At 39.2% G+C, this 16,092-nt stretch overlaps 1 protein-coding gene across 4 annotated transcripts; it reads right to left on the minus strand.

Annotated features, from left to right (window-relative positions):
• Positions 1-7,676: 7,676 nt before the first annotated feature.
• On the minus strand, positions 7,677-15,746 carry rnf2.L (ring finger protein 2 L homeolog). Of its 4 annotated transcripts, NM_001112849.1 has the most exon segments (8): positions 7,677-8,747; positions 8,790-9,190; positions 10,951-11,122; positions 11,676-11,948; positions 12,931-13,146; positions 13,692-13,852; positions 13,936-14,024; positions 15,530-15,612. In NM_001112849.1, coding segments are annotated over 6 exon segments (1,011 nt in total). In that variant the 5' UTR covers positions 14,023-14,024; positions 15,530-15,612; the 3' UTR covers positions 7,677-8,747; positions 8,790-9,088.
• Positions 15,747-16,092: the final 346 nt, after the last annotated feature.

Genomic DNA, 16,092 nt, shown 5'->3' on the forward strand with positions numbered 1-16,092 from the left:
ATACTCTCCATAAGGCAGAGCAGTGCACAGTCCTGGCCCCTAACCCAGTGTGTGACCTTGTGTCACATGAAACTTGACCACTGGTTCAGGACCAACAGTGGACCTGTATAAAGAATATGTGATTCTTCTTTATACAGGTCCTGTCAGATCTGCAAGTCCCAGGCCCCCATCAGTTACCCATCCAGTCTGAAACAGAGGTGCGGCAAGACAAGCCTGGGAGGAGAAGGATGACAGGAGAGAGGAAAAGAATCAAGAGGTAAAGGGGACAGGCAAAAAAACTGAAAACCTATGTATAAGTGGAGAGGGCTGAATTAAAAGATTACGGGTATGATATCAGGGGACAGTGAGAGTTTGAGAGGATAAAGAAGAAAAAAAGGATGAACAATTGTGTATATTTATAGTGAAAATGCATCCACTATAACTGATGACATCACTAAGCGCCATACTCACACCACTTACTGTATATCTGCTCCAGTTTACATTGTATAAACCAGTGCTGACGCTGAAAATTGGTGACATTTATCCGTCATAAAATGCTGGGGCCATGCTGTGTCTGTTATGACATGCTGGGGGCCATGTTGTATCCTTGATGAAATGTGAAGCAGGGGCTGTCCTGTATCTGTCATGAAATTTTAGGGGGCATGTTGGGCCTGGCATGAACTGTAGGGGGGCACTCTATCTTTGTCAAGTTGGGGGCTGTGTGTGATCAACATCCCTTATTATTCTAAAAATGTGGGCATGAATTTGCTCAGCCCCCCCCCGTAATGCAGATAGAACATGAATTACATACACTGAGTCATTTTCCAGTATCGGATGCTTAATGGGGTTGTGCCCCTTTAAATGAACTTTTAGTATGATCAAATAAAAACGATTCGAACGCTTTTAATCGATCGATCGAAGGATTTTTATTCGATCATAAAAACCTTAGAAAAGTGCTGGGGAAGGTCCCCATAGGCTAACATTGAACCTCGGTAGGTTTAAACTGGTGAAGTATGTAATCAAAGTATTTTTTAAAGAGATAGTACTTCGACTATCGAATGGTCGAACGATTTTTAGTTCGAATCGAAGTTGAAGGTCGTAGTAGCCTATTCGATGGTCGAAGTACCCAAAAAATGACTTCGAAATTCGAATTTTTTTTTTTCATTCGAATCCTTCACTCGAGCTTAGTAAATGTGCCCCTCAATGTGTAGCCATACAGAGCATTTGTTTTAAGATGGGGTAACTGACCCTCATTTGAAAGCTGAAAAGCGTCAAAAGGCTGAAAATAATACGATATAAAAGAAAAAATGCAGACCAATATAAAAGTTGCTTAGAATGGTTAATTCTTCATTTTTTTAATCATATCGTAAAAAAGTTACTGTAACTGTGAACCACCCCTTTAAAGACCAACAATATACAATGGGATGTTGCAAGTACTACCATTTGAATTTCGTCTGATCAGATCAATGTCATCCAAAACTGTTTGTGCTGAAACTTCTATAATAATGCAGTCTTTTAAATTAAGTATCAGCTAAGTTTTAGTTGTTATAATGGATAAAATGGAGAGTTCCTGGGTTTTGAACTCCACTGTATTTGCCATTAACCAACAAGGTATTAAGCTGTGGCACTCACACATGTACTATGAACACAGAGAGCTGCTAAGAGAGAGGAAGGGGGACACAAAAGTTAAAATAAACAAATGTAAGAAGGGGAAGTTTCTGAGCAGAGGCACCTGTTTGGGCCACGGATAGAGCATTTCCATACTTTACTTCCAAAGCTCTTCCAGATTTCTGAATTACTATAATTCTGTCAAAAATCTGAAATGTTATTCATTCAACAAAAATAGCCAACGGAAATGCTTGAACTTACATTGGTATGTTCAGCCCTCGGATGCTTTGTCTGTGGATGCTGTTATAAAACAGAGAGTGCTCTACAGGGGCCTCATTCTTGAGACGTTTATAAATAGCTTTGCTTATGTCCTGACGTTTCCTTTTTCCTGAAATTAAATTATGCAACACTGTGTGCATTTATTTTAAAACAAATGGCAATTCAAAATTGTAAAAAAATTTAAGAGAGGTGATCCATCATCCAAGACACGAGCTGCCTTCCAATGGATTTAATTGATCTGTGCCCTAAACACTGGAATTAAAAAGCTGGTGAATCAGGGTGCTGCTGTTTATGTTTACTGACCATTTTGACTGTCCAGTCTGAAAGTGTTTTCTGCCAATGACCCATCACACACAAAGAGGACGAACAGGATTTAGGGGAAAATTTGCTAAAGGGCGAAGTGACTAACACTGGCGAAAATGTGCGAAGGAGATAGACTCTAGCGGTACTTTTGCTCCCTAACGCCTGGCGAATGGACGTAACTACGCCAATTCACTAAGATGCGGATTTTACTGAACGTTACCTCTTGCGCCTGACTTGCCTTCGCCAGCTCAGATCAGGTGAAGTGCAATAGAGTAGATAGAAGTTCCTAAAAATGTAGTTGAACATTTTTCTAAGTCACAAAAAACACTGGCGTCTTTTCCTTTTTTCAGGGTGATAGGCTGCAAAAGAGCCTAAAATTTTTTTGGGGTAACCAGCTTCCCCCCTACATTTCCTAACATATGGCACCTAAACTATACACTGGGCTCATGCGTAGGGCAATATAACAACTCTATTTTATTTTATTAATGTTTCCCAGGTTTGTGTAATGTAATGTATTTGCTGCAACATATACCTCCATTAAACTGTAATTTCCCGCCGTATGCAAATTAGGCAACGCTAGCGCAGCTTTGCCAGCGTTCAGTGCCCCAGACGCAACTTCGGATTTCAGTGAATTAGTGTTCTCCTGGTGAATCTACACCTGACGAAGTGTTGCAATGTGAGCGAAGCTGGTCGCTGGTGAATTTTCGGAGGTTAGTAAATTTTCCCCATAGATATATAGATATATTTCTAACACCTCCCATAAGGTGAGCAGGAAATAATCTATTTTTCCCCCCTTATTCCAGACATCAGTGTCACTTTTTGTCCGGAATGTACCAGTGTAAGCAAAGCCTTAATGCCGGAGTGGCCCCTGCTGGGAAACTGCTGAATGAAAGCTCATTTGCAATAGTTTTTTTAGGTTTTCTGTTTTTAAAGGCTTCCTTAGCCATTAAACCATTACAATACTCGGCCTGCCTGTATAATAAAGAACTCTATCTTCATAAATGTTTTTTTTTTTTTTCATTACGAAAGAAATTGCAACTCTCCAGAATACAATTAAAGGGGCAGTACACCCCCTTGTTCACACAAGTGTAAAGAATAAGGTTTATGGTGAACATACTTTTTTGCCTCTTGTTTTAATCATGAAAAATCTTCTCTTGAGCTAAATGGGGGAAACTGAAGCTACTCTATGTTTGGTCCTTGGGAGGAATATAATTAGATTAATAGGGCACAGATAATTCCCCTGCTAACAAACCGTTGCAACAAAGGTGGAAGGGAAGGGTAGTATTAGAATGAATTGCTAATTAGACAAGCAGGCTGTGGATTCCATATGTGTTCGGTTGGTGACAACCCTAAGTAGTACCTTGCAAAAAATAACAAAAACTATAGGTTTTTCCTGGTTATAATGTTTGACAAGAAGCATGTTCATTGAACTTTTGTTGAAAAAAGCCTATACTGCCCCCTCCTTTAAAAAGTTTGGTTTGTAAATAGTATTTCTATTAAAAAAAGTGTTTCCCTCTCTGCACAGCTTACATTTGTGTGTGACTGAACATCTAAATTAACAGCTTGAGAAGGAAGGGGAAAGGGTCCTAAGGAACATGTGGGATTTTTAAAACCTAGACCAACTGCATTCCCGCAGCTTCTGCTATCTCCAGCAAGCAAAGTTTACTTTTATGCAACAAAAAAAAACTTTACAAATCTTTAAATGCAAATAAACATAAGCGCTCAAGTTTTCCTTCACAATAGCATTTATTTGAATGTACATTTATTAGGGATCTGCCAAATCCACTAAAGAGATTCGGCTGAATCCCAATACTTTTATGAAGGATGCAGTTAAATATGCAAATTATGGCAAGGAAGGAATAAAATATTGCAAATAAAAATTCATTTGCGTGGGAAAATGTTTCCTTGTTTGTGCAACCAAAAGTCACGTGATTGTAAGGGTCCGGATTCGGTTTTGTCAAGCACTTGGTTTAGTGCCCAGTGTCATCTAGGATTTGGTGCATTCCTAATATTTACTTGTTATTATGGAATATGGAAGTGGTAGAAAGTTTGGCTAATAATCCTTTTTCCACCTTTTGTTTAGAAGTAAGTGAATTGGTTATTTAAATAAGAGGTAGGATTTCTTTATAGGTTGCTGCAGGCCATTTGCCATAATGTATTCTCCTGGTAATTGGTAAAAGTGAGTTGTAATTGCTAAACAGTCTATGCTATATTTCATTGTCCTTCATTGATTCTTCTGTTTTTACTATGCAACAACATTTTTATACCACCGTATCACAGAAGAATAGAGGCTGCTATAGCACAAAAGGTTTGGGAATGAGTTGGACAGGCACGCGTCTTGATCTTATTGCCATTTTTTTGTATTGGCCTGAAGGGAAGAGAAGGAACACCTTTTTTTGCCTTGTGTCTCTGGTTTGAGTTACAAATAGGATTGCCACCTGGACAGTATTTTACAGGCCTGGCTGGTAAAAATGATGGTTGATCCCAATGTTATCAATAGGGAAAAAAGATAACTTTTTTTAAGGTTTATAATGCAATGGCACAAACCTGTTCTTCACAGTTTTTCTCCTTGAAGGCTGTTGCCACATCTTGATGAACATGTGTATTGACTAGGGATGCACCGAATCCAGGATTCGGTTCGGGATTCGGCCAGGATTTGGCCTTTTTAAGCAGGATTCGGATTCAGCCGAATCATTGTGCCCAGCCGAACCAAATCCTAATTTGCATATGTAAATTAGGGGCGGTAGGGAAATCACGTGACTTTTCATCATAAAAAGATTTTTTTTCCACTTTTTCCTTTCCTGTCCCTAATTTGCATATGCAAATTAGGATTTGGTTCGGTATTCGGCCGAATCTTTCACCAAGGATTCGGGTATTCGGCCGAATCCCAAATAGTGGATTCCGCTCATCCCTAGTATTGGCTGTACTAGATGTTATACAAATAGGATTATACAATGGAAATGCACCTTTTCTCATGATTAAAACCTTTATTTAAAAAATTTTAACAAAAATCTTCTTACTCTGGAATAATCTTCCTCAAGAGGATCATCTTACCTTCTAGGTGCCACTAGTACATTCCTTATTTTCTGTAGTTCCAGCGGATATGTATGGTACACTGCCTAATTGGATACCCGGTTCCCTCGGTCGTTTCATTGTCCAAAAGTGGCAAGTGTTTCCATGTGCATGTCAGTGCTAACAAAACTCATTGGGAAAATGCTACATGTGACAAAACCCATTTGTCTATCAAATTCAGTATTCTGCACCTGTTTAAGGGTTATAGTTTGTGCTTTAACCCATTTGTGACCACAAACATCTGCCATTTCCCCGCTGCCATCTATTCATTTGGAATAATACTTGCAGTGACTGTGAAGTCCACATGGGGAGTTAGTAAATTTAGAAGTACCCATTATTCTGGGTCTTGTCCCAGCAGTCCTCTTTTTGTTTATATAAGGCACTCCTGTCAGTCTGATAAATCTCTTAGGGAAATTGCACACGGGGCACTTAGATTAATGACATGCAATTTATTGCAGCCACAAAACCGCAGAAACTGCCCTGCCATAGACAATACTGAGAATTGTCTCTGCAAACGAAGGCACAAAGTGCAGATTGGTCGTGAACTGCAAAGCCTCACATGTACTATGGTCCCATAGCAAGAACGTGCTGCACCAAAGGGCCATCATAGACTTAGAAAAGTTTTTACATCAGTGCTTGTCAGGTGATAGGAAAGCACCACAGTTTAAGATTATTATCACCTGACAAGTAGTGCAATTTACATTGAAGTCTACAGAGGCTGCATTTAGAACTTTAACACTGTGTTTTTTAGCTACTAAATAATCCAAAGTATTCTAAGGACAATGGCAATTTCAAGCGTTGTCCCTCAATCATTTTGTACTTCCGCAAATGGGGGGCAAAATACTTGAAATCACTCCCTATTCACATTCAGTGGGAATCATCTGGTTCAGCCAAGTGACAGCCACTGAATCCCACAAAAATGGCACTACAACTACAAACTGGAGCTACAAACACTTGTCTGGCAACCAGAATGCCATTACGCTTACAAAGGTGTGGGCAAATCCAACTAATGCTATGGGAGCAATGAGCTTACGTGTCCTAGAGCTCAGGGTGTATAAATTTGTACTCAACATGTGTACCAAACAATGAATGCATTTCCCAACACAAATAACACAGAGTGTAAGGGTGCAGCCACAGCTGCTTTTCCCCCAAATTCATCTATAATAACAAACAGTTGTGAAAATGGCCTTCTACACTGGAATGACAAAGTTCCACTTAGTTTTATCGTCTTCTATTCCTTGCCCTGGGAGGAGTTGCCCTTGTGTTTTTTTACTCTGTTTTCAGAATAGTTGTGGAGACAACGTACCAGAGACCACCCCTTCAGACTAGAAGAAAAGAACTTTCATTTGAAGCAACGTAGGGGGTTCTTCACAGTCAGGACAGTGAGGTTGTGGAATGCACTGCCGGGTGATTCAGTTAATGCCTTTAAGAATGGCTTGGATGATTTTTTGGATAGACATAATATCAAAGGCTATTGTGATACTAAGCTCTATAGTTAGTATAGATATGGGTATATAGAATTTAATTAAAAGTATGGAGGGGTGTATGTATGGATGCTGGGTTTTCATATGGAGGGGTTGAACTTGATGGACTTTGTCTTTTTTCAACCCAATTTAACTATGTAACTATGTAACTATGTAACAAGCACGGCTTAAAACAGTTGAAAGAGAAGTAAAGTCGTCAACCACTTGGGGGTACCAAATGTTAGGCACCCCAAGTGAATGTATTTACTTAACTGAAACCCCAGGCCGGTGCTCCTATCAGCAGAAAACTGTACCAGCCCGGGGGTTATTCCAGCGAGCACCAAGGAGCGTTTCTATTCCGGCTTCTACTGTCTTCAAATTTCCCGGGGCAGACGCATGGGCAGTAGAATGAAGAAGTCAAATTTATACTTAAAGTTCAACTTTTCACTCTTATGTGCATGCGAAAGCCGTGAGAAGAAGCCGGAAGAGAAATGCTCTGTGGTGACTGCTGGTATAACCACGGGCCGGTACAGTTTTCTGCTTATAATAGCACCGGCCCGTGGTTTCAAGTAAATAAATACATTCACAAACCAAAAGTCTAAGGTGGAGCTATTCCCATTTATTTAAACAGTGTTGATATACAGAGCTTTACATTGGATGTTTATCATTGCCTTTAAGTCATGCCCCAGTGGAGTTGTGTATTTTTCCTGCCACAGTCACATATGTACACACACACACACACACACACACACACACACACTTACTCCAAAGCCAAATAGCCTACGTGTGAGATGAAAGTAGAGCACCCTAAGAATCATTTGAGTTTATTTTTTCTGTGCCAATTGGATGTCTCAGTCTGCCCGACTGATTGGCCAAGCCAATGTATAATGCAACCTTTTGCAAACACATCTGAATTGCTTCATGAAGGACTTTAGGAATTTTAATAGCAAGAACCCAAACTCAAAGCAGAGATTTTTAAACTGAAAATATTTTATTTACAAAACAAAGAAGTCTCCTGTAGCATAAGGATTATTCACGCAAGTCATCTAGTTAAGTTTGCCTTTGCTGCCAACTAGAACCAGAAATATAGACACAAACATTGACATGCCTACAGGAAATTGAAGTATAAATACATGTTGCACTGTACAGATATTAATGTAGCAAGCTTACACTCCCTGTTTTCATCAGATTCAACGACATTCAATATTCTTGGTTAATTCTAATGACTCTTGCGTGGAAGCGAGAGGTCTATCAAGAAAATGAATTTTAGTACCAAAGCTTTAACAAAAGACAGCAGGGTTAGCCATCAGAACCTGGGCTCCAGGTCACCCACCAGATCACCCAAAGTGGATGCATTTCTGTTTATAATTATACCACTAGTAGGAGTATATAATGTAATTACTAAAAGTACTCAAAAAAATTCAACAACAATGAATTGGCAATGAGATAAAAAAAAAAAAAAAAAAGTTTCTTTGTACACAATTCCTTTAATAAACGTGACGATTTCTGAAATATTACTGATTGGAATCTATCAAGGTTATGCACTTACTAGTAAAAGGATCCTTGAAAGATGTACATGGGACACAGCAAATCCTGCATCTAAGAACTGGTAATTGGTTGAATGCACCACACACACACATATTATATATATATATATATATATATATATATATAATATATATAATATATATAATATATATATATATAATATATATATATATATAATATATATATATATATAGAGCAAGAAAAAAAACGCACTGCTCAGGACTTATAATAATTAAAAAAAACATTTTATTAGCACATACTGATGTACAGCCTTTTTCAAAGCTTTGTGCAGCAGCAGCCGCCGAAACGTCAGTATGTGCCAATAAAATGGTTTTTTTAATTATTATAAGTCCTGAGCAGTGCGGTTTTTTCTTGCTATATACTTTGGATTTTTTTTTAAATAAGCACCCAGGCCGCCAGTGGACTGTTTTTCATATATATATATATATATATATATATATATATATATATATATATATATATATATATATATATATATATATATATATATATATATATATATATATATATATATATAACCTCAATTGGGTCATGGGTGGGTCAGCTTGCTACTTATCACCACTCCCCCATCAAACCACCCAGATATTCCCTCTATTACAGATTCGATACACCTCTGATTTGTTCTGGTTGCTGCTAAAAAGCTTACCTTTAAGCACTATAATGAAAAACTGCAAAAAAAGAGCTTGTACGTGGTGGTGGTAAAAATAGTTATTATCCATGGGTGGAACTGGTTACACTTGGTTTTAAAAAGTGCGTTGTTTACAAGTGAGTTCTGAATATAACAAATCTGCTTACAAAAAGGAAGGTCCAACTCATTATTTGTGCTCCTTGGTGGGTGCGTAGTATAATTCCATTGGTTTGTTTACCTTCCAGTATTTCTCACTGACTAGTTCCAAGGAGAATGAACCATTCAGCACCTATGAAGAAGATATCCCGTTAGTGTGCATTTTAAACCAGACAGGAGTTGTTAACAGAACACTAGAGCTGTGTCAGTGCCAGTGTTTTTGCTTTCCTGTTCTGTTTCTAAGTTTACTAGCACATATTATTACACAAATGATTAATACACAGACCTCCGGCGATATGTTCAAGCACAGCGAAAGCATGCTGCATGGTAAAGTACAACAGCTGGAAGGCCACAGATTATACCTACCCATCCTATAAAAAGGCAACAATCTCTTAAAGAAACGGTTTGCAATTATCAATGCTAAACAAATCAACTATGTTTTGCATATACCTTTACTATCATAGTAAAGAATTGTCCTAGGAAGACTTTAACTATTGTCTGCTATAGAGAATTTCTAGTAAAGCACAACAGCTAGAAAAAGAATACTGCTAGAGACTCTTACCTACACCTACACTGCTTCAAATGAAAATGTTGTTCCTCTAGTCTAAAGGGGAGGCCTCTGGTGCAGTGATCCTTTGCACTCTTGGTATTGCACATGGTGCCTCTGATCACCCATAAAAACTCCATGCTAATTGTGCCAACGTTACTTTCAGTTTGGAACTCAACAGCCAGGGGCGGATATATTAAGGTTTGAATAGTAAATAAGAATTTTCGAGTTTTAAAATTCACCGATTTTAATCCCCCTATTCGAATTTAAATTCGAATGTGAGATTTATCACACCTCGACCATGGAAACAGTCCTAATTCGAATATTCGCCACCTTAAACCTGCAGGGTTCATTTACAAGTCAATGGCAGAGATCCCTTGAGCCTTTTGGAGATGTTAATAGCCTTCCTGACATTCAAGGTTTTTTTTCAAAAAAAAATTCAAATATGAAACGAATATCAAATATGGTTGGATTTTCGGATTGGAACCATTAGACATTTGATTTTTTTTCTTAATAACCTTCCAGTTGAATTGTGAGTATATTTGAATTAAAAAACATCACATTAATTCGAAATCCGACCTTTGATAAATGGACCTTTGAGCGTTGCAGCTAAGGGATCAACAGCCAATGTTTGCCTGTGTATGGGCACATTAAAGGGGTTGTGCAACTGAGTTAACTTTTAGTATGAGAGAGTGGTATTCTAAGACAAATTGCAATTGGTTTTAATGTTTTATTATTTGTGGCTTTTAATCAGCAACTCTCCACATTGCAATTTCAGCAATTTGGTAGCTAGGGTCCAAATTACCATAGCAACCAGGCATTGATTTGAATAAGAGACTGGAATTTGAATAGCAGAAGGGCTGAATAAAAACATGAGTAATAGAAAGTAGCAATAACAATACATTTGTAGCCTTACAGAGCATTTGTTTTTCGATGGGGTCAGTGTGCCCCATTTGAAAGATGTTAAGGGTCAGAAGAAGAAAGCAAATAATTAAAAAACTATAAAAAATTAAAACCAAATAAAAAGTTGCTTAGAATTGACCATTCTCTAACATATTAAAAGTTAACTTAAAGGTGAACCACACCTTTAAACAATGCATGTGCTTTATTGTGGGTTTTAAATGCAATAACAAGAAAAAAACAAGTCCCAGGTTAAAAATATATACTTTGGCACAGACTACATGGGGCCAAATATCATTACTCGCTAGGGGGTTGTCTTCTTTTGAAATTTGTACCTCCTACTGATGAAGATATATTCCTGTTTTCCTTTTCAGTCACCTAAAAAGGCAGACTCATTCCCGTATGTAGTTTGTGTTTTCACATAGGGTAGAGTCAGTAATACTTACGGTAAATTGTCCATTTGCTGTAGCAATGTAAATAGTGTACTGTTTCTCGCTCGCAGCACTGAGGCTCATCTCATTGTTCTCTCCTTTGCTTCGAAACTCTTCCAAGGCCAACCTCACAGCTAAATATTTTGATAAGTGATCCACTGTGGCATTACCTGAAGTCTTTATGTATCTGTGTAGTTATAAACAATGTTTTAGCAAACAAGAGTCCAAATAATGCATCTATAATATTAAAGCTTGACTGATCTTAAGAGATATGAAGAATCGGCAGTACGATTTTATTTTCATTTAGAACTTGTCAAAACTATATTAAGAAGGAAATTTATATTATTTCACAATGGGTTAATTTCTCTGGCTTGGAGTTCAATTTCAGTATCAATTTCAGCCTTGCATATGACTTCATTGTTCTCAATCTTACTGTGATCTCAAAATTTTATATCTTAGAAAAAGCCTTGGTCTGGCAAGCACATCTGATATAATGGAAAAGCTCAAGCCTAGCTCCATGAATGAAAGAAACTCATATATTCAAGTAGAGCCATTTGGCATATATATCATTCAAGTTAAGTCTAATTCAAGTTCACCCATTTTGCATGTAGTATAAATAGAATGCAAAATCGATTTTATAAGCTCAATTCATCAACAGTGATCATTACTTAAAGGCCTATTTATAAATAGTGGACATTTCACAAGTCATTTGGCTTTTAGATTAACATAAACACACTTACCGAGTCTGTGCACTGTCATCTTTTTCCATCAGTGTTGGGTGAGGTCTGAAGACCAACTCAATCTCACTTGCTCCATCCAAAACAGAATCCATGGATGCAGTCTCATTGTTTGTGTCCAGCTCTAGCCCTGAATCATCTGATGTTTTGGTTCTCTTGTTACTGGGCCCTGCTTCCTGGTTACTATGAACAGAAGCGTTACTGCAATGGGAACTGTCCGCATTGTCTTCAGCTCCACTCCCGTTTTCTACCTGTTGCTTTTTACCTCTTGGTAACCTGTGAAAAAAAAAAAAAAAAGAAGTCAATTACCAGGGCCCTGGCTGCTCATTTTCAGTGAGGTTACATGTTAGCTGATCATTGGAATGAAGCAGGGATGCACCGAATCCACTATTTTGGATTCAACCGAACCCCTGAATCCTTCACGAAAGATTCGGCCGAATACCGAACCAAATCCGAATCCTAATTCGGGTGGGAAGGGGAAAACATTTTTTACTTCCTTGTTTTGTGATAAAAAGTCATGCGATTTCCCTTCCCACCCCTAATTTGCACATGCAAATTAGGATTCGGTTCGGCCAGGCAGAAGGATTCGGTCGAACCCATCTGAAAAAGGCCAATCATTCTGCTTATCGAACAAGTGATCCTGGCCATTGATAACACACAGTGGGTTGGAATCGAACCATATCCATTTAAGGGTGAAGGCACACACAGCTACTAGTAGCAGCTAATAGACATGGCTACAAAAAAATGATAATTGGCTTTGCTAAGACACTGTGTGCTTTTAGCAGAGGCAAGTTTCAGTATTGTTTAAGGCACGGTATTTTTTGGCCATTTTTTAGCCACGACAGGTAGTTGCTACTAGTAGCTCCTAAGCTACTAGTAGCAGCTACAAAAATACCCTGCCACAGACAATACTGAGAATTGCCTCTGCTAAAACACACGCGGGGTCTTAGCAAAGCCAATTATCACTTTTGTGATAAGTGACCAGTAGCTGCTACTATTAACAGTGTATCTTCACCCTAAAGACCACCTTATCTGTGCTGGGCACTAACATGCAGAGAATATGGGAAACTTATTGCTGCACGGATCAAGTTTTCTGACAATGCATCTCCCCATACTGCAGAAGTTGTGTGTAGGGTTGAGACAAAGACCCAAATAGAACACTTTAAACATTGGTGATCCAATCGGTTGGTCCTTTGGCCTATTCCTGCAATGCACTCTCTTTGGCTGCACACTCTCTATCAGCCCACATGCTTTTTACCTGTTCAAGGCTTGTATCTTCAATCCTTCCTCAATACTGTGACTGAGAGCCTGCTGGTTGTTATGCTTATTAATCCTGGCTAAAACTCTCTCCTGGTGAGCTTCATACTCGTCCCGACTTGGATAGATTTTGCTTATTAGAGCATCAAAGTTCGGATCTGGCCGTAGTGATCTTTTGGAAACTAGCTTCTTCCTACAAGTAGGGCACTCTTTGTTTCTGTGGGAAAAAAAAAGAAAGAAACAACACATTTTAAAAAAATGTATATTTTACTTTCATAATAAAACAAACAAGGGCTTATTTATCCAGAGGTAAGTGGTATAGACAAAGTTGATGATGGAATCACAATACAGGAAACAGGTAAATGTTATATTTATTTGCATAATAACAAAGCAACATAATAGCATATTTGCTATATATAACTCATAATTAGATTGGGTTTAACAATAAAGTGGCTCTGCCGAGATGCTATAGTCATCTTGTGACATTTATTGCCTGGCTTTATGTAATGTCATTTGCTGCAGCATTGAATGAAGTTACAGATGGATTAGACTTTACTGATGCATCTTCTTCACTCAATCCAAAGGGAAATGACTGTTACTGTATTTCTTCCATTAGGGTTATGGCATATGGGGCTGTTTGAGTAACAGAGGAGTGACCCTGAATCATTGGACCTCCTCTGCTAATCAGCAAATGTATGTCAGAGGTTATTTCCTTGGATTTGCTGAAAACCAAACCAAAATATCCTGCAGTCCTTGACTTACCCACTTCTGAGGGCTGTTATGATGCAGTCAGCACAAAATCGATGCAAGCACTCTTTCGTTGTCATTGTGTTCTTCAGCATGTCCAAGCAAATGGGACACATAAGTTCACTGTGCAGACTTCGAGGGGATACCACAATTTCCAGCCCGTCGGTTATTGCTTCCTATTCATAAAGGCACACAACAGGCACATTAGGGAGAGCTAATGAAGTTCTAAACAAGCAGAACACAGTCAGTGCTGATTTACCTGTGGTGTCCTCTGCAGCTCATACAGACTGAGCTCCCATGTCTTGCTCAGCGGCTGGGCACCGTTGGTCTGCACTGCTTGCGCCATTTCTAAAAGTTGACAAAAATAAGTTTACATTTGTGATTATTTAAAACAACTCAAACTAATGCTGTAATACAGAAGGCGCATACTGCATTTTAGCTTCATTGGCCTAAATATACAAGAGGTCATTTATTAACACACCTTGGAAGCTCAAAAATGGACTCAACAGAAAATGCATGCTGATGCAATTCATAAGGCGCTCAAGTGCTCCTGCACTTACATCTCCATTCTGCCTCTTCTGATGAACAACTGCTCCGATGGACACTGGGGAAATCTGGACCTGGTGGTAATGCCAACCAACACTGGGGGTTGTATCAATAGGCTCATTAGAATATATATGGGGAATGGAAGGTTTGTTCCATTTCTGGTAGTCCATAACAGCCAATCAACAGCTCTCATTACCTGGCCTGTTTATATAATTGTTTATTTATGGAATATTAAACTGGTAGCAATTTGCACCTGTTTGAATAATGTCCTACATCACTCGTGAATGTTCCAGCCTTTGGCTCTCCAGCTGGCGTTACCCAGTAGCCTACTCGCATATAAAAAATTACATACGTTTCTAAAGCAAAGAATGGATTCAATGCAGAGCAAGCCCTCCAGATACAGGACATATTATATATATATATATATATATATATATATATATATATATATATATATATATTATATATATATATATACACATACATATATATATACATACACATACATATATATAACATTGGGTTCAACCATCATTCTAACCGGCCAGGCGGGAACCCTAACGACAACAATTGCAGAACTGACGCTATATATTAAAGTATCGTATACGGTTACTGTTCCAGACAAATTGTGCACAATGCTGAGACACCTTGTAGCACCTCAAATGCTGCAGCAACTCCAGGGTTCCCACTGCGGTCAGAGTACAGACATGCAGTATACAGCGTATGTAAAGTACAGTTACATGTCAATGCATTGCACACGATTCAACCAAAAGTCAATGCACCCTGACACAATTACACTGGGATTAAGAAGAAACATGCTACACTGTGGGGGAGGAAAAAACATGCTGATTTGTGCCCTAAATGTCACTTTGCACAGTTGGGTCATTAAATGATCCCAGACATGAGTGTACGTGAGTGTAGGTTACACACTGGCGCCTCACATTATTCAGATAATGCCTTTGCACCTGGATTTGTACAATCCTCCAGCTCTGATACCAAAACGATGTTGTTGTTGTATATTTCCCCCCCCCCCCCACTGGTGGTACAGTCCAATGCACAGCTGCTGGAGCCCCGTAGCCCACATTCATTGTTGCTGTTTCACCTGCTTGTACAAGGTGGTGCCGATGTAACCGAGTCCTTACTAGTCGGTTAAAGGGCAACAACAATGTTACACAATTACAGACAATGATTGTTGCTGTGCGCGTCCCCCATTGTGCTGTTCCTGCCGTACAGTAAGTGTATCAGAGAGCAGGTACAGCCGCGGCTCCCGACACACACAGCTCATAGCAGCCAATGGCCGCACTCACCGTCTCGCCGTACCCTGTGCCCGGCCTGCTCCGAGCGCCCGATGCTTGCGATAGAGATGCTGTGTATTCTACTCCTGTGCTCGGGCTGCCCAATATGGCGCAGGCCTAACAGCGTCCGCAATGGAGCTTGGGAAGGGACTGCGCCGTGTGAGGGAGGGGGTGAAAGGGAAGGAGGGGAGAGCCGAAGGAGGCAGGCAGAAGCTGCTTGAGAGACAGAGAGGCGGAAAGGGAAACGGTAGAAGGATGAAAATTACAGGAGAGAGGCAGATATTTGGGAGGAATGGCTAAATGGAGTGATGAGGGATGTTAGGTTACTTGGGGGGAGCAGGGACGTTGATTAAAAGGGGGGGGGGCTTCGTCAATTCAAACTAGCATTTTTATTCTTATAATTAGTGAGAGGGATATGTAAGCACTGCGTATCTTGACAGCGCTATATAAATAAATGATGATGATAATGATATGTTCAGACTGGAGCATTCCTACATATGAGGCAGCAGCGCTGTACAACTCCATGCGGTGTTTAAGCTGGCCACAGACGCAAAGATCTGATTATACGAATCAAC

The sequence above is a fragment of the Xenopus laevis genome, chromosome 4L, assembly GCF_017654675.1.
Source record: "Xenopus laevis strain J_2021 chromosome 4L, Xenopus_laevis_v10.1, whole genome shotgun sequence".
NCBI classification, from domain to species: Eukaryota; Metazoa; Chordata; class Amphibia; order Anura; family Pipidae; genus Xenopus; species Xenopus laevis.

Excerpts from the sequence above, each read along its gene's own strand:
- rnf2.L (XM_041589074.1), bottom strand. The coding sequence starts at position 14,022 with ATGGCGCAAGCAGTGCAGACCAACGGTGCCCAGCCGCTGAGCAAGACA. Across the intron at positions 13,853-13,935 it reads AGCTGCAGAGGACACCACAG|GAAGCAATAACCGACGGGCT; the intron begins GTAAATCAGCAC and ends CTTTATGAATAG. Across the intron at positions 9,191-10,950 it reads CAGCAAATGGACAATTTACC|GTGCTGAATGGTTCATTCTC; the intron begins GTAAGTATTACT and ends TCTTCTTCATAG.